This window comes from Microcebus murinus, chromosome 16, assembly GCF_040939455.1.
Source record: "Microcebus murinus isolate Inina chromosome 16, M.murinus_Inina_mat1.0, whole genome shotgun sequence".
Taxonomy (NCBI): domain Eukaryota; kingdom Metazoa; phylum Chordata; class Mammalia; order Primates; family Cheirogaleidae; genus Microcebus; species Microcebus murinus.
The window spans coordinates 60,510,101-60,526,518 of record NC_134119.1 but is presented as its reverse complement, the minus strand read 5'-3'; the positions used below and the strand labels follow the sequence as shown (position 1 = coordinate 60,526,518).

The 16,418-nt window shown below is 55.7% G+C and overlaps 2 protein-coding genes across 4 annotated transcripts; one reads left to right on the top strand and one right to left on the bottom strand.

Annotated features, from left to right (window-relative positions):
- The first annotated feature begins 1,673 nt into the window (after positions 1-1,673).
- On the top strand, positions 1,674-7,754 carry YIF1B (Yip1 interacting factor homolog B, membrane trafficking protein). Of its 3 annotated transcripts, none has more exons than XM_012774749.3 (8): positions 1,674-1,813; positions 4,765-5,003; positions 5,076-5,180; positions 5,307-5,385; positions 5,501-5,558; positions 6,322-6,477; positions 6,554-6,647; positions 7,411-7,754. In XM_012774749.3, exons 1-8 carry the CDS (start codon positions 1,756-1,758, stop codon positions 7,564-7,566), a joined length of 945 nt encoding a protein of 314 aa, XP_012630203.2. In that variant the 5' UTR covers positions 1,674-1,755; the 3' UTR covers positions 7,567-7,754. The 3 variants fall into 3 exon arrangements, with proteins under 3 accessions (XP_012630203.2, XP_012630204.2, XP_012630206.2); XM_012774750.3 differs by having other exon boundaries at positions 1,677-1,804; XM_012774752.3 differs by lacking the exon at positions 1,674-1,813 and adding an exon at positions 1,844-1,929.
- Positions 7,755-7,834: 80 nt separating this feature from the next.
- C16H19orf33 (chromosome 16 C19orf33 homolog) lies at positions 7,835-8,846 on the bottom strand. The gene is made up of 4 exons (XM_012774756.3): positions 8,521-8,846; positions 8,285-8,391; positions 8,090-8,167; positions 7,835-7,981 (listed from the first exon to the last, which is right to left on the bottom strand). The coding sequence occupies exons 1-4, from the start codon at positions 8,540-8,542 to the stop codon at positions 7,877-7,879; spliced, it is 312 nt and encodes a 103-aa protein (XP_012630210.2). The 5' UTR covers positions 8,543-8,846; the 3' UTR covers positions 7,835-7,876.
- Between the last annotated feature and the right edge of the window lie 7,572 nt (positions 8,847-16,418).

Sequence of the window (16,418 nt, the reverse complement as noted above, 5' to 3'; positions counted from 1 at the left end):
CAGCTTAGGGAAGTCAGCAGAGCTCCCTGAGGAAGGAGCTATCTGAGACGAAACACGAAAGATGAAAAGGAGTGAGCCAGGGTCTTTTTTCCTGGCAGAATCGTGAATATATGCCTCTATTTAAGAGAGAAAATTTCCTTCCACGTCCCTCCACATCTGTCTCCAGCTGGAACTCCTAGCAGCCTTCTGGAGGGCAGCCTGGAATCTTCTCTGATTGGCAGAGGACTGGGGCTTGGTCCCAACTTAGACACACCCCAGTGGATTCTATTTATAAAACTGGCAGATCTTGGAGCAGAGCCCAACTTGGGCTTGATAATCCACAGGAAAAGACACCCGATGATAAAAACAGTCACAGTAGGTACCAAATGATTGCAATATGTCAGGCTCTGTAGACACAAGAACTTATATGACTCCTCAGTCCCTCTCACATAATTCTCATTAAACAGATAAGAAAATGTGGGCTTAAAAATGGGGTAGACCTGGGCGCAGAGGCTCATGCATATGATCCCAGTGCCTTGGGAGGCTGAGACAGGAGGATCGCTTGAAGCCAGGAGTTTGTGGTTACAGTGAGCTATGATTGGGACACTGCACTCCAGCCTGGGCAACAGAGTGAGACCCCGTCTCTCAACAACAACAAAAATATGGAGCAGTCGCACAACTGGTAATAGGAAAACGTGAGGCCAGCAGGAAGCCAATATACTTGCTTTATTGATAAAAAAAAGTATATTCACAGAAGAGATGCATCTGGAAGCAAGAGGGGGGATTAAGGATGAGGAGAAATGAGGGCACCTCACTCACAAAAAACAACTGCCACTGAGCCAGCACTCATCCTGAGAAACCAGGAGCAGCCCTCAAGGTCCCCAGAAAAGACGGTGTCTCAGAGGAGGAAATGGAAGCCACAATGATAAGGTAACTTGCTAACATCCTTCCTGGAGTTTTATCACTGCCCAGAAGTCACTTCCACCACCTTCTTTGTCTGAGATAAGTGGAGGAGCCAGAGGGGCAGAGAGGAGAGAGGGAGGAAGGCTAGTTGTCAGGGGCTCGTCCCTTGCAGGTGCACCTGCATGCTGTGAGTTGCTGGGGGTTCTGGAGTGTTCGCGGTGGACAGAGCAAAGCAGGTTGCAACAGGAGAACATTTTTGTGAATTTCTGGGAAACCGTCTAAAGATATCTTGGAAGAGGGATACCTGGTTCTTCTCACCCAACCTGTTGGGTGTCCTTTTCTGATTCTAAACGTTCACCTTAATGTAAACGTGCAGCCTAGTCAAGAAAGGAAAAAAAAAAAGAGAAAAATATTCACCTTAATACCTAAGGACTGTCAAAATCGTATAAGCGTCAGAGCGCGCGCAACTCCGACGAGGCCCTGGGGAACACAAAATGAATCTCTCCTCCCCTGCTCCACGCCCCTCTCTGGCTCCCCGGGGCTCTCTTCCGCGCAAATTCAGCGCTTGTCCGTAGAGAACTCCATTTCCCGTCGGCCTCTGCGCTCGACACCTAGCCCTACTCCGCCTACTCTCAGACCGTCCCGGCCCCGCCCTCCTGCCCCTCGGGCTGCTGACTCCGGCCTTACGACGAGACGCCCCCCAGGCCCCGCCTCCTACGTAAGGCACCGCCCACTCGCCCTGGCTTCCGTGGGAAGGCGTGGCTTCCGCGCAGTCGTGACGCCCATTGGCTGTCGCGCGGCCGGAGGGGCGTGGCTACGGGAGCCGGGCGGGCACGTTACGAACCGCTGCTGAGGTGGTGGCTGCGGCGAAGGATGCACCCGGCAGGTTTGGCGGCGGCGGCGGCTGGGACGCCCCGGCTGCGTAAGTGGCGTACGTGGCCGGCGGCGGAGGTCGGGCGGGGGGGAAGCGTGGCGGGGCGGGCCGGCGGCGGTTGGCGAGGTCACTGTAGGTCGGAGGTCACTAGATCAAGGATCTGGAGCTTCGAGGTGTGCACGGTGCGGGGGTGCCAGGTCCGGGTAGGGGTGCGTTGGGGGTAGAGTCTTCAGGACATTCCTTTAGGGGAAGACAGCTTGGGGCGGGGTATTGTGTGATGAGAACAGAAAGGCGACTTTCATTCATTTGCAGTAAGCGGTCCGCCCTGCCCTGCTCCCCACCCTCCCGTGGCTCCCCAGTGCCCTCGGGCGGTAGGCCACGCTCCTTAGCACTGCCTTTCCGGCCCTCCGTGAGCGGACAGGGCCATGTTTACGCCTCATTTTATTGTCCTGTTAACCCCCTTTTCCTGTCTCTGAATTGGTATCACTCTTTAAATTCTTCATCTCCGTAAGTGTGCTGTGCATTTCATTTATTCAGTCAACTTAACTTGCCCCAACCCCGCTTGTGCCAGGCCCTGTGCTGGAATGTGGACAGCCAGTGTAGTAGAAACCAGCATAGTCTTTGTACTATCACAGCTCACAAAGGGAAAAGAGACACTTAACTAGGAAGCAGCCAAGTCAACAAGATAATTTGGGGAGCAGTGACGACTGTAGAGGGAATAATCCCGGGTGTGACTGGGCGTTGGTTGAGGCTGCCTCTCTGTTCCTCCCTTCAGCCGTTGCTAGTCGGGTGCCTGGCTGGCCCCGTGGTGGGTGATGCAGGGTATACGGCAGTGCCCAGACAGCCCTTGCTCCTGTCCTCATGGGGCTGCCAGTACAGAGCAGAAGGCGGCGACAGTCTAGAGTGATGAGCTGTGACAAGTACAGGCAGAGGGGTCGGGGTAGGATGAGGACACAGGCAGAGCTCTACTGCCGGGATGAGCGAAGCATAAGGCAGAGTGGCCAGCGCTGGGGTGGAGGTGCTGTGGGAGCCCACGGGAGGCATGTGACCCAGCCTGGGGATGCCAGTGACACCTCTTGGAAGAGGGTACTTCTAATGAGGAGGAACCACCCAGGAGATTTGTGGTAAGAGGGAAAGGCATTGGAGGTCTGTGCCAGGGCAGACCAGTAGGCAAATGAATATATATTTAGAAATTGTGCTGAGTGCTCAGAAGAGAAAACAAAATCAATCACTGGATGTTATGAGAAGGAGCCAGGAGAAGCAAGTGCTCCGTGTTGAGCAGTGAGAGGTCTCTCTGAGAAGGAGACATTTGAGCTGAGGCCTGAGCGCGATACCGGCAGGTGCTGATGGAGGGAAGGCGGTCCCAGGTGACCGCAGTGCATATTCCAAAGGCTGTAGGGGGCAGTAAGCTGGGCAGGGGCAGGGCCCACCAGGAGGGCGTGTAGCTGGGACATGGGAGCCCCAGGAAAGGTAGCAATTGGGGCTGATTGACAGGGCTGGGTCATGCAGGGCCCAGTAGGTATTTGGGTTTATTCTGAGCTCAGTGGGCACTGATATTAGGCAGAGGATGATGTAGTCTTGTTTGCATTTAAAAAGACCACTCTGGTTGCCCACTGGAGGGAAGGTTGGTGGGGCTAAGAATGGACAGAGGGACCAGGTAGGACATTTAAGGCAGGTGCGAGATGACAAAGTCTGAGAGGAGAGGGTGATGTTGAGATACAGTGGGTGAGAACTAGCGATTGGTTGATTGGATGTCAGGCAGAAGAGGATTCAGGGGACACCGAGGTAAGGGTCCAGGGACAGCCAGACCTGGGTCTGAAGCCAGGAGACAAGTGGCTTCTTACCTATCATCAATTACTGGCCCTCAGCTCTTCCTCTCAGTGATTTGTAGCTTGAATCCCAAAGCAAGCAGCACTGGCCCCAGCCTTGTCCTCATGTCCAACGTCCCTTTTCCTTCTCCCACTTCTGGCCAGAAGGACCAGCCTCACTCTTGCTCAGGCTGGTCTCGAACTCCTAAGCTCAAGCGATCCTCCCGCCTCGGCCTCCCAGAGATCACAGGCCTGAGCCACCACGCCTGGCCCTCCGTTCCCCACATGAAGCCTTTTAGAAACCTCCAAAACCTGGCTCTGCCGCATACTGCGTGCATGACTTTGGGCAAGGGCCTACTTGCGGGCTCACTTTATCAGGGGGGTGATAATAGCATTGGCTGAAATGGGTTGTTACGAGGATTAAACAAGTTAATCCACAGTGTTTAAAACACAGCCTGGCATGCAGTAAGTGGTCAGCTAGGGTTTAATTATTGTCATATCTGTCAAACACACCTGGGCAGGACTCACTCAGTTTGGCCCTTTGCACAAGTCATTTGGCTGTCTGGACCTCAGTTTCCACATCCATGAAATGGGGGTGGCTGGCTGTTCATGCATCAGATTTTTACCGAGTGCCTGCTCTTGCCCTGTTCTAGAGTTGGGGATTTGGCTGTGAATAAGACACAGCTCCCCACCTTAGTGGGGTTCACAGTCAAGTAGGGGAGACAGCAAACAAATAAATAAAACAGATAGTGATTCAGCTGCTGCCGAGCTGGTGGCTGTCAGTGACTCAGGGAAGGGGGATGGGGAGAGAGGTGCGGTTGTGGACAACAGGATAGTCTCGGAAGGCCCCACTGAGCAAAGACCTGGAGGGTGGAGGCGGGGAGCTTTCTGAGCAGAGGCCCGGAGAAGGAAGCAGATGAGTGGGGGTGGGGGAGAGATACGGACATAGGCCTGGTTCGTAGAAGGCTTGGCACAGGATTTGGGGAACAGTAGGCCCCAATACCTATTAGTACATAGAAGCTCTCAACATCATCATCATCATCATCATCATCGGTATCTGGATAGACGGATGGACGGACGGACGGATGGATGGATGGGCCTGCACCCGACAGCCCATCTGACATCAGAACCAGCGTCTCTAACGGTGACCCCGGGAGAGCTGCAGGATGAATGAGGCTCTGCACCCCTCTTCCCTTGCAGCCTCAAAGCGGAGGATCCCTGTGTCCCAGCCAGGCATGGCCGACCCCCACCAGCTTTTCGACGACACAAGTTCAGCCCAGAGCCGGGGCTATGGGGCGCAGCGGGCACCCGGCGGCCTGGGCTACCCCTCAGCCTCCGCCTCGCCCCAGGCCGCCTTCCTGGCGGACCCTGTGTCCAACATGGCCATGGCCTACGGGAGCAGCCTGGCCGCGCAGGGCAAGGAGCTGGTGGATAAGAACGTGAGTGGGCCGGGCTGGCGGGAGCGGGGCGGCGCGGGGCAGGGGCCTCAGGCTTGAGCTCTGCCTCTGCAGATCGACCGCTTCATCCCTGTCACCAAGCTCAAGTATTACTTCGCCGTGGACACCATGTATGTGGGCAAGAAGCTGGGGCTGCTCTTCTTCCCCTACCTGCACCAGGTCAGCGCCGCCCTAGGGGACGCGGGTCTTGGCCTCTGGCGAGCCAGCCTGTTGGGGGTTGGGCCTATAAGCGGGGCGGAGGGGTCCAGCTCCCGGGTCCTGCTTGCTCCCCCACTCTCCCCACAGGACTGGGAGGTGCAGTACCAGCAGGACACACCTGTAGCCCCCCGCTTTGATGTCAACGCCCCGGACCTGTACATTCCAGGTTGCCTGCACCCTCCTCCCTCTGGGTGGGCGTGTCTGGGGCTGGGGTTTGGTGCCTGGAGGCCCAGGGTGGTCCCTCCCCCTCTGACCGGTGTCTGTGTGCCTGCCTCCCACAGCGATGGCTTTCATCACCTACATCTTGGTGGCTGGCCTTGCGCTGGGGACCCAGGATAGGTAAGGGATGCCTGGGGCAGGCAGAGTGGGGTGGGGTCTGGGGCCAGGGAGGTCTCGGTTCCCTCTCTCAGAACAGCCCCACCTTGCTCCCAGTTGGCCCAAGACAGCCCTCAGGGTCACCCTCAGAGTCACCTCAGCATCACCCTTGCCCCTTCCCTCTCTTTCCTGCCCACGTGCAGCCTGACACCACGCCCGGTGCTGGGCGACCCTCGGACTCCATCCCTCCACCACCACATCCATCCTCATCTTCGCTTTCTCCTGAGTAGCCGCCCCCATCCCCCACACGCCCACTCGAGCAGCAGCCAGGATGGTGCTATACGAGATGCAGGCCCGGCCATGTCCCCACCCCTGCCCCCATGCAGTCCATGGCTCCCCGATCAAGCCCAGCTCCTCAGCCTGCGCTGCCCCTCCCCCTGCTCCCCTGGTCCTCCTCCCGTCCCTCCAGGGGGCCCAGGGCCGCCTCCCCAGGGCCCGTGCACATCCGCTGTGTCTTGCTCAGGAGTATGTCCCTCCCCTGCATCACCTGCCAAGCACCTGTTCATTCGTGTTTCCAGTCCAGTGTCACTTCCCCAGGGAAGCCTTCCTGTCCCACCATCCGGACCCCTCTGGGCGTTGCTGTCTGGGGACAGGTCTGCCTTCCTCCCCAGAATGGGATATAAAGATAGGGCCCAGAGCCACCTTGGCCACAGCAGGTCTCCAGCCCCACCTAGCACAGGTTGTCCCCAGGCGGACGCTCAGGGAGTGACAGCCTGGGTGCCGGCAGGTTCTCGCCAGACCTCCTGGGGCTGCAGGCGAGCTCGGCCTTGGCCTGGCTGACGCTGGAGGTGCTGGCCATCCTGCTCAGTCTCTACCTGGTCACCGTCAACACCGACCTCACCACCATCGACCTGGTGGCCTTCTTGGGCTACAAATATGTTGGGTGAGTAGCCCTACCCTGCCTGCCAGCCCCTGCCCTTGGCCTCTTCCTCACACCAGCCTTCTCTCCCTGCCCCCAGGATGATTGGCGGCGTCCTCATGGGCCTGCTCTTTGGCAAGATTGGCTACTACCTGGTGCTGGGCTGGTGCTGCGCGTCCATCTTTGTGTTCATGGTGAGGCCGAGGGCCCAGGCCCCTGGGCAGGGTTGGGGTCCCAGGAGGCATCCAAGCCGAGGACGTCAGGTGGAGAGTTTCGGCCAGAGGCACACTGCTGCACTGAGGGGCTGTGGGGTAGCTGCCCCAGCCTGGGGGTCAGGAGGGCTTCCTGGGAGAGGAGGAGCAGCCGGCCATGCACCCAGCTTCAGGCTCCCCTCTCCCCATGGGGGCCTTTCCTGCCAGAACCTCCCCGAAAGGAGATTTTCCGAGAGTACTTCCTGCTGGAGTGGGGCGCTGGCTGAGAGCACTGGGGTCTGCCAGGCCAGGGTTGACCCCAAGCTTCGCTGGATCCTGAGCAGATCACTTCCTCAGTTTCCCCTTTTGTAAAATGAGGCGATAATACTTGCTGCTCAAGGCCATGGGAGGGAGGCGGTGGGAGCACGTGTGAGAGGCGAGGGGAACAGTGGGGGCAGGTGAGTCAAATCTGACCTTCGGGTACACTTTGACTTAGAAGTCATTTAAGTTTTTTTAAAACAATAGCATTTCTGGCTAGTCTGGACTAATTGTCACCTCGCCAACGCGACACAGTGGCTGGGGCCCAGTCGCCCCGCCCGCTCACTCACTGATGAGTCTGGCCTCCGATTTTGCTTAGGGCCTGGGGAGGAGCGAGTCCTCACCGTCTGTTGGGAGATTTGGGGAAACTGAGGCGCCAGGCTGCAGAGGGGCAGGGACTGTTCTCCAGGTAGAGGGCTCGAGGGGAAACACCCTCTCTCCCACCCAGATCCGGACGCTGCGGCTGAAGATCCTGGCAGAGGCGGCGGCCGAAGGGGTCCCAGTGCGCGGGGCGCGGAACCAGCTGCGCATGTACCTGACCATGGCGGTGGCGGCGGCGCAGCCCCTGCTCATGTACTGGCTCACCTTCCACCTGGTGCGGTGAGGCGCCCCCGCTGCCGCTCCGCGTCGCCAAGCTGCCGGACTCGTCTCCGCCCCCCGGTCCGCCCTGCCGGGCAGGCACCGCCTGTCCCCAGGTCCCCTCCCCAGGTCCCCTCCCCGCCCGGTGCTGAGCTCTCCAGCTGCACAGGCCGCCGGCCGCTGTGACCGAAACAATAAACCCGATGGGCACGGCGTGGCAGCCTCTCCTTGGCCGCGAGCGCAGCTGGGCAGGGAGCCGGGGACGGACGCGACAGGAGGGACAGGGCCGGCACTGCACAGGCTGGAGAAAGGTTTAATGAACCTGCCTGGGCCCCTCAGTGGGACGCCTTCTTGCCCTTCTCCTCCTTCTTGCCCTTGTCCTTGTCCTTCTTCACCTTGGGCTTCTTGGCCTTGCCCGGGGTGGCGCCGGCGGCATGGGGCTGTGGGCAACAGGCAGGAGAGAAGAGAGATGGTCAGGGACTGGGAGCAGAGACGCTGACCTTGCCTGGGGCACAGGACGCAGGCCGGGAGGAGGGGGAGCCCCTTACCTTCCCTTCCCTGTCGGAGTCCGAGTCGCTGGAGCTGCTGCTGCTGCTGCTGGAGTCTGAGGAGCTGCCATGGCCGTGCTGTGGAGGAGTGGCAGTGAGCAGGTGCCCAGCTCGAGCAAGGCACAGCAGGACTCTAGAGTCAAAGGCATCGCCCCCTCCCACCCCCAGGATGTGCCCAGTGGTGAGGTGACTTACCCTTGGGCCGTGAGCCGCCGCTGCCTGGCCCGGAACTTTGGGGGGACTGTGCTTGAGGTCTCCCACCTGGCCTGCCCCACCGGGCTTCTTGGAAGTGGATCCCAGGGCTGCAGAGAGAAGAGAAGCTGGGTGGGTTGGCACAGGTGGCAGGGAGTGCCCCCGTGGTGGCAGCCCCCAGGGTTGAGTCTGGCCCCCTGCGCCGCCGCCAGATCAGCACTCTCCGGGAGGGAGCGCACCTGCTGCCAGGTCGAGGTCCATGGTGGAATGTGTGTCTGCAGGGCCAGGAGGAGCAGTGGGACCTGCCCGCCCCAGGAATGCTGAGCCGCCCACCAGACCTTTGTCCCGAGTCCTTAGCCCTGACTCACCGCCCCTCCCTGGTACCGCCCAGCTGAAGGGAGGTGGGAGAGGCGACAGTCACTGCCTCGCCCCAGCCTTGGTGCCTGAGGGGTTCCGTGGATGGTGTTCAGGGAGGAAGGGCTTCAGCTGTCATCAGGTCCCCCCAAAAGGCCAGATGCCTGCTCTGAAGATGAGAGGGAGAAAGGCCACCCCATGCTGTCCTGTTCCCTGGTGATGCTGACGCTTGTGTATGACACTTGAACAGCGCCACGCGCCATTCCGAAGGCTGTGGGCATCTCAACTCACCTTCACAGCCCCCGTGGCATGGTGAGAAGCAGTGGAGCAAAGACTCGGACCATCATCTAGTCATGTGATGTCTAGTTGTGTCATTGGGGCGGCCTCCAGAAAGTTGCTTCACCACTGTGCCTCAGTTTCCTCATCTGTAAATGACAGCTACCCCATGGAGTCGATGTGAGATTCAAATGGGTTCATTTCCTAGAAATGGTGTCTGGCACAGAGTAAGTGCTTATAAAAGAATGTGTTTGGCTCTTTTTTTCTTTGAGACACAGTCTCACTTTGTTGCCCAGGCTAGAGTGAGTGCCGTGGCGTCAGCCTAGCTCACAGCAACCTCAAACTCCTGGGCTCAAGCGATCCTCCTGCCTCAGCCTCCCGAGTAGCTGGGACTACAGGCATGTGCCACCATACCCGGCTAATTTTTTCTATATATTTTTAGTTGACCAATTAATCTCTTTCTATTTTTAGTAGAGACAGGGTCTCGCTCTTGCTCAGGCTGGTTTTAAACTCCTGACCTTGAGCGATCCTCCCACCTCAGCCTCCCGGAGTGCTAGGATTACAGGGGTGAGCCACCGCGCCCGGCTCCCCCCCTTTTTTTTAAAAAAAAAGAAAAGGTGTGTATCTTAGTTTGGGCTGCTATAACAAATATACCATAGACCCGCGGCTTAAACAACAGACGTGTGTTTCTCACAGTCCTGGAGGCTGGAAGTCCAGTACCAAGGTGCTGGCAGATCAGTGTGTGGGGAGGGCCTGCTTCCTGGTTCGGGGACAGCCACCCTCTCTCTGCCTTCTCACATGGCCACAAGCAAGATCATCTCATGTCGCTTTTTATGAGGGCACCAATCCCATTCATGAGGGCTCCACCCTCAGCTGATTACGGCGCCAATGTCCCACCTCCAAATGCCATCATGTTGGGGACTAGGCTTCAACATATGGATGGGGGGGACACAAATACTCAGTCCGTAACAGTAGGTATTGTTACTACCCCTATTTTAGAGGTGAGAAAACAGAACAGCGGGGAAGATGATGGGGGGCAAACATAGAGCATGAACAGGCTGGAACTGTGATTCAAACCCAGTGGTGTCCAAGGCTTGGCCTGGTCCCTCGGTCTCACCCTCTTGGGGGCTTCCAGTGGAATGCGCAGCCAGCTGAGCCCTGCCTTCCTGGGCACCCCCACCCCCTGGACTGGGCCCAGGTCAGAATGGGGAAAGGACTGGGGCAGCTGAGCCAGCTGCTCTTATCTCTGGGTGACTCGGCGTCCCTGGGCGTCCCTCTCCAGCCCTGCCCTGCCAGCAGCAGCTGTTCGGGCTGCCTGTTCCTGCAGGGGTGGGTGTCTTGGCAGAGGCAGGTGGCTGAGGCCTGGGGATGATAATGAACATGGCTTTCACACCCTCGCGCACTCAGGTGTCTGCTCAAACGTCTGTTCCCCAGAGGGACCCGCCCTGACTGCCAGCAACCCGGAGCCCCGCCACGCCATCCCCCTGCCCTGCTTGCTGCCCGGCACAGCCCGAGCCTGCCTCCCTCTGCGGTTCTCTCTATTCCCCTGGTTCCTTCGCGTGTATTCACTGAGCACCTACTGTGAATCCAACACAGCTCAGGAGCTGGAGGTACAGAGGTGAACAAAATCAGCAAAAATTCCAGCCTCACGAAATTGACATTCCAGTGGAGAAAACAAAATGAAACATATAGTATGTTAAGAAAAAAACTGGAAATAAACTAAGTGTCCGTCAACTGGTGGACGGATAGACAATGGAATATTATTCTGCAGTAGCAAAGAACAAACTCCTGATGTGTGCTACATCACAGATGAGCCTCGAAATGTCACGCTAGGTGGAGGAAGCCAGACACGGGGGACCATATATTGTATGATACCATTTATGTGAGATGATCAGAAAAGGCATTATAGTGACAGAGTGGTTGCTGGGAGCCAAGGGGTAGGAACAGGGATGAACTGTAAATGGGTATGAGGGACCTTACAAAGGGGAAGGGAATGTTCTAGAACTGAATGATGGTGACAGTTGCACCACTTGGTAAAGTTACTGAAAATGACTGAATTGCATGTTTAAAATAAGTGAGTTTAATGCAACCTACATCTCAATAAATGCAATTTTTTTCTTCTCTCCCATCCCCCACTGTATTTTTTTTTTTTAAAGGAACATTTAAGGCTGGGCGCGGTAGCTCACGCCTGTAATCCTAGCACTCTGGGAGGCCAAGGCGGGCAGATCGATCAAGGTCAGAAGTTCAAAACCAGCCTGAGCAAGAGCGAGGCCCCCATCTCTACTATAAATCGAAAGAAATTAATTGGCCAACTAAAAATATATAGAAAAAATTAGCCGGGCATGGTAGCACATGCCTGTAGTTCCAGCTACTCGGAGGCTGAGGCAGGAGGATCGCTTGAGCCCAGGAGTTTGAGGTTGCTGTGAGCTAGGCTGATGCCAGGGCACTCACTCTAGCCTGGGCAACAAAGCGAGACTCTGTCTCAAAAAAAAAAAAAAAAAAAGAAATCTACAGGAAAGGGGACTGAATAGTGATGGCTGTGTGGTGTGTTGGCCAGGGGCTGGATTTTATAGAGTCACCAGAGAGAGCCTCACTGAAATCTTTTTTGAGTAGATTTGAAGATGGGCCCACAAGCGTATGGAGGAAGGGTGTGCTGGGCAGAGGACGAGCGATGCAAAGGCACTGCGGCAGGAAAGTACCTGGTGCCCGCGGAGCTGCAGAGGTCAGAGTAGTGGAGGGCATGGAAGGAGAGCGGTAGGTGCGGCAGGGAGGGAAGAGAGGTGCGATCTTGGAAACCAAAGATCTTTGGTTTCTACTCTGCATGAGGCCAGGCGAGCGATGATGTGGCTTTGCTGGCAAGCAGATGTGAAATGAGAACAGAAATTCCACGAGGGTGGGGACCTCGTCGGCCTTGTGCATCGCTGAGTGGGGTGGCTCAGAGTCGGTGCTATCACTTGAGTTATGAGCAAGGTTACCTGATGCCAGGCCCCGTGCTAATGGCACGTTAGAGCCGGTACAGAGCAGAGCGGCTGCAAGTTTGGGTTCTGGCAGTCGATCTGTTCACGGGGGAATCCTTGTTCCATGCCTTAGTGCTCTGTGGACAAGCATGTTAGTTACTCCGGACCTGTTTCCTCCTGTGTGCATGGAAATCTTACCTTGTGAGGTCAGTGGTTTTGCACAGAACCTGCCTGGCATAAGGAAAATGATGCTCAATAGATATCTTTTTTTTTTTTTTTTTTTTTTTTTGAGACAGAGTCTCACTCTGTTGCATGGGCTAGAGTGCTGTGGTGTCAGCCTAGTTCACAGCAACCTCAAACTCCTGGGGTCAGGCAATCCTCCTGCCTCAGCCTCCCGAGTAGCTGGGACTACAGGCACGTGCCACCATGCCACGCTAATTTTTTCTATATATTTTTAGTTGGCCAATTAATTTCTATTTTTTTTAGTAGAGGCAGGGTCTCGCTCTTGCTCAGGCTGGTCTTGAACTCCTGAGCTCAAACGATTCAGGTTTTTAAAAATTATTCAAAAACACCACCTCATTATTCCTCATGAAACTGCCAATAGGATCCCCATGGTTTGTTTGTTTAGGTTTTTTTACTTTTATTTTCTTGAGACAGGCTCTTGCTCTGTTGCCTAGGCTAGAGTGCAGTGGCATCATAATTCACTACAACCTCAAGCTCCTAGGCTCAAGCCATCCTCCTGCCTCAGCCTCCTGAGTAGCTGGGACTACATACAGATGCATGCCACCACGTGTGGCTAATTTTTAAATTTTTTGTAGAGATGGGGTCTTGCTATGTTGTTCAGGCTGGTCTTAAACTCCTGGCCTCAAGTGATCCTCCCACCATGCTGGGATTATAGGCATGAGCCACCATGCCCAGCCAGATCCCCACGTTTTATATGAGGCAAATGAGCCTGAAAAAGGTGCAGTTTCTTACGCAAGGAAACCAGGCCAGTAAAATGTGGAGCAACAGTGTGAGACCTTCCAGGCCCTGAAGACGTAGTAGTTCTTTATGGCCATGCTAACGTTTTGGAGCAGGTGCATGGGCAGAGACCTGGCCTGGTCCTAGGGACTCCCATCCATTCACTCCTGTAGCGTATTTAGGATGTGGTCTGACAGCTTTTAGAGACCCAAAAGACAAGAGGCTTGACAAGATAGCATCACCTTTCTCTTATAGGAAAGCCTGAGCTGGTGGGAGCCCGGGATGGGTAAGTGCATGTTCCCCATGAGATCATACAGGGACCCAGGCTCCTTCCGTCGTCTTGCTCTGCATCCCTCCAGGGACTGGGGACCTACGGGGTGGCCAGCCCCCACCATCAGGTTCTCAGTAAGGGAAAGGGCAAGTGAGAGCACAGTACTTCCTTTTAAGGTCCTGACCTGGAAGCAGCACACACGCGCAGCCTCTTAGGACAGATGGTCATGTCTAGCTGCAAGAGAGGCTGGAAAACATTTATAGTTAGGTAAAACCTGGGACTTCTATTACTGAAAAAAGGGGGAAAATGGACATTGGAGCCTGTCTCCGTCACTACTCCCTACTGGTGGCAGCTGTCCCTTACTTCCCTGCTCTTCCTGGCCCCAGAAGGTTTACAAATAGAAGCTAAGATTATAGCTGGGCACGTGAACACAGAAAGGTGGGAAACACAGGTGTGAGGGCCAAAGACAAGAGCCTGGCTGTCCTTTTGCTCTTTGGAAAATACTAGTTCCCTGCCAGTCAGTTCTCATCCACCATGACTAACAGGGGCAGGGACAGTAGCTTCCATCTGTCCCTCTCCCCAGGCCCTGCCTGGCCCTGGCCACTCCTTACCTATCAATGGGCACAGGTGGAATGTAGGATTCCCATCAGTCTTGCTTTGGCATCTAATGGCTCTGCTCTCCCCTGCTTGTTCCCTGATTATTTCTGCCTGAAATGCCTTGGTGCAAAGGGCAGAAACCGTGCCTTCTCCCCTGCAGAAAAAAGGGACTTGTGTTCCCAACTTGAACTGCAGCAACATTGGCGATGTTCTCGCCTACGTCAGCTTACCTGCTCTCACCAGCAGACATCCTCAGGGGTTACTCCAATCCTGAAGTTTTTACTTCACCATTACAATTTAGGGTGAGATTTCTGGTTGTAAACTTTAGTGGACGCGGAAGCCAAGATGGTGTAGGACCGAGGGGTGGCTTATGGGAGAAATGGTTCTCACACTGTGGAACGCCTGAGGGCTGACGTGGTTGATAGGAAAAGCAACTGCTGCAAGAAGTGGTTTAGTTTCTTTCCTGAAGTTTATGTGAAAAAGAGTGCCCCGGTCCTATAAACATCAGAATCCCTGTTCTGGAATGTTTCCTTTGAAATCAACCACATCCCACGAAATGGATGATCTTAAGCATGCAGCGCCAAGGGACTGTTTCCTTTCCCAAAAGACAAAATCACTAAGACCTGTCAGTCCAGGAAAGAATCCTGGGGGCCAAATCTGAATTTTAAATCCCATAGGCCCCCTTCTGGGGCGGGAGGGGGGGGGCTTGCCACCTGAAGGCTGCACCCGTTGGGCAGCCTGAGCTTGACATCAGGGGGAAGCAAGATGCGTCTAAGGAACAATGAAGGTAGAATCCCAAAGTTTTAATAGTCTATATAGGCCGGGCGCGGTGGCTCATGCCTGTAATCCTAGCACTCTGGGAGGCCAAGGCGGGCTGATTGCTTGAGGTCAGGAGTTCCAGACCAGCCTTGAGCAAGAGTGAGACCCCGTCTCTACTATAAATAGAAAGAAATTAATTGGCCAATTAATATATATATAGAAAAAATTAGCCAGGGATGGTGGCGCATGCCCGTAGTCCCAGCTACTTGGGAGGCTGAGGCAGGAGGATCGCTTGAGCCCAGGAGTTTGAGGTTGCTGAAAAAAAACCAAAAAGTCTATTTAATCCCCCAAGAGTCCTTTGCTCCAATCTTTCCCCAGGAGAGGGACTTGGGAGAAAACCTTTCTAGGGAAACACTGTTGGCCTTACAAACGTGTGTAGACCAGAAGGCAGAATGAGAAATCTGAGCTGATTTTTTGTTTTCAATGAGTTGATTTAAAAAATGTTTGTAAATCTCTTACCTGGGCTAGAGAACAGTGGCATCATTATAGATCACTGCAACCTCAAACTCCTGGGCTCAAGTGATCCTCCTGCCTCAGCCTTCCAAGTAGCTGGGACTACAGGCATGCGCCACCATGCCCGGCTAATTTTTTCTAAGTATTTTCTAGTTGGCCAATTAATTTCTTTCTATTTTTAGTAGAGACGGGGTCTCGCTCTTGCTCAGGCTGGGTTTGAACTCCTGACCTTGAGCGATCCTTGTTTGTTTTTGAGACAGGGTCTCGCTCCGTAGCCCAGGCTGGCGTGCAGTGGTAGCATCATAGCTCACTGACACCTCCACTCCAACTCCTGGGCTCAAGCGTTGCTCCTGCCTCACCTCAGCCTCCCAAATTGCTAGGATTACAAGCATAAGCCGCCGTGTCCGGCCCCACCAATTTTTGAAAAAATCCAAATGCACCTTTTTCCTTTCTGTGCCTACAATGTGAAGGAGAGGCAACTCTTGTTGGTGTCAGTGGAGAAAGGTCTCGTTCCGGGCCAGAGGCACAGGTGGGTGTGGGCTTCCTGAACCCAAAGAGGGAACAGGAGTGGAGCAGTGGGAAGGGGTGGATCTGAGCATTGCTCATGGGGTGTGGGGCAAGCGTAGGGAGAGCTCCCAGCTCCTGAGGAACCAGGAGATGGGTGTGCGGGCAGGGGTGGGACACCAGCCTGAAGCAGGCCGTCCCTGAGCACCGCCTAGGCACAGCACAACAGACACCTGTGTGCTCCCCCAGCACGCACAGCAGCCCCCCCAACAGGTGAGGCCAGGCAGGGTCACGGGAGTTAAGTGGCTGGCCTACTGCTACATACCCAGTTGTGGGCAGGGAGGCTCCTCCCAGCACCCAGACCCTCTTTCCCTGGACCTCAGGCTTGTGCAAAGCTCTGGGGTCCAATTTGTTGGGGACGTGGAGAGCAGGTTCCATTGCTCACCGAATCTGAGCAGGCTGCGCTGACTGCCCGGTGCTGAGCACGCGTCAGCGACACTGCAGGGCGAGGGGGGCGGAAGGAGCAGATGAGGTATTTGCCCAACTTGCTTCTGGAATAGATTTTTAAGCCCTAAGGGATTTCTAGGAAGGGCCAAGCAAAGGACACCCAAGGCCTTCTGTTCCAGGAAGAGTCCAAAGCAGCACCTGGGACTGTGCGCGGCACCTGGCCGCTCTGGGCGTGGGGGCCCCAGCTGCCCGCATCTCTGAGACAGGTGGAGGCCCAGGCCACCTGCCTCGCCTATATGAAGAAGGAGGGGAGGAAAGGGCCTGAGCCTGGGGGCCAAATCCGGCTGGCAGTGCTCAGTCCGTTTCAACCCAGGGGGCTCGGGACACTTGACACGAGGATTCCCGCCCAGGGGACATGACACCTGAGCAGGAGCCACCCTCCCACCACCCCTCAAGAAAGAGACGAGAATCGCGATGCCATGCGATGCCATGGTGACTC

What these genes read in the sequence shown, in the direction of transcription:
- YIF1B (XM_012774749.3), top strand. Translation starts at nt 1,756, where the DNA reads ATGCACCCGGCAGGTTTGGCGGCGGCGGCGGCTGGGACGCCCCGGCTG. An exon ending in GCGCTGGGGACCCAGGATAG is followed by an intron (nt 5,559 to 6,321) that starts GTAAGGGATGCC and finishes GGGTGCCGGCAG; the next exon opens with GTTCTCGCCAGACCTCCTGG. An exon ending in CGTCCATCTTTGTGTTCATG is followed by an intron (nt 6,648 to 7,410) that starts GTGAGGCCGAGG and finishes TCTCCCACCCAG; the next exon opens with ATCCGGACGCTGCGGCTGAA.
- C16H19orf33 (XM_012774756.3), bottom strand. Translation starts at nt 8,542, where the DNA reads ATGGACCTCGACCTGGCAGCAG. An exon ending in GGACCTCGACCTGGCAGCAG is followed by an intron (nt 8,392 to 8,520) that starts GTGCGCTCCCTC and finishes TTCTCTCTGCAG; the next exon opens with CCCTGGGATCCACTTCCAAG. An exon ending in ACTCCGACAGGGAAGGGAAG is followed by an intron (nt 7,982 to 8,089) that starts GTAAGGGGCTCC and finishes TGTTGCCCACAG; the next exon opens with CCCCATGCCGCCGGCGCCAC.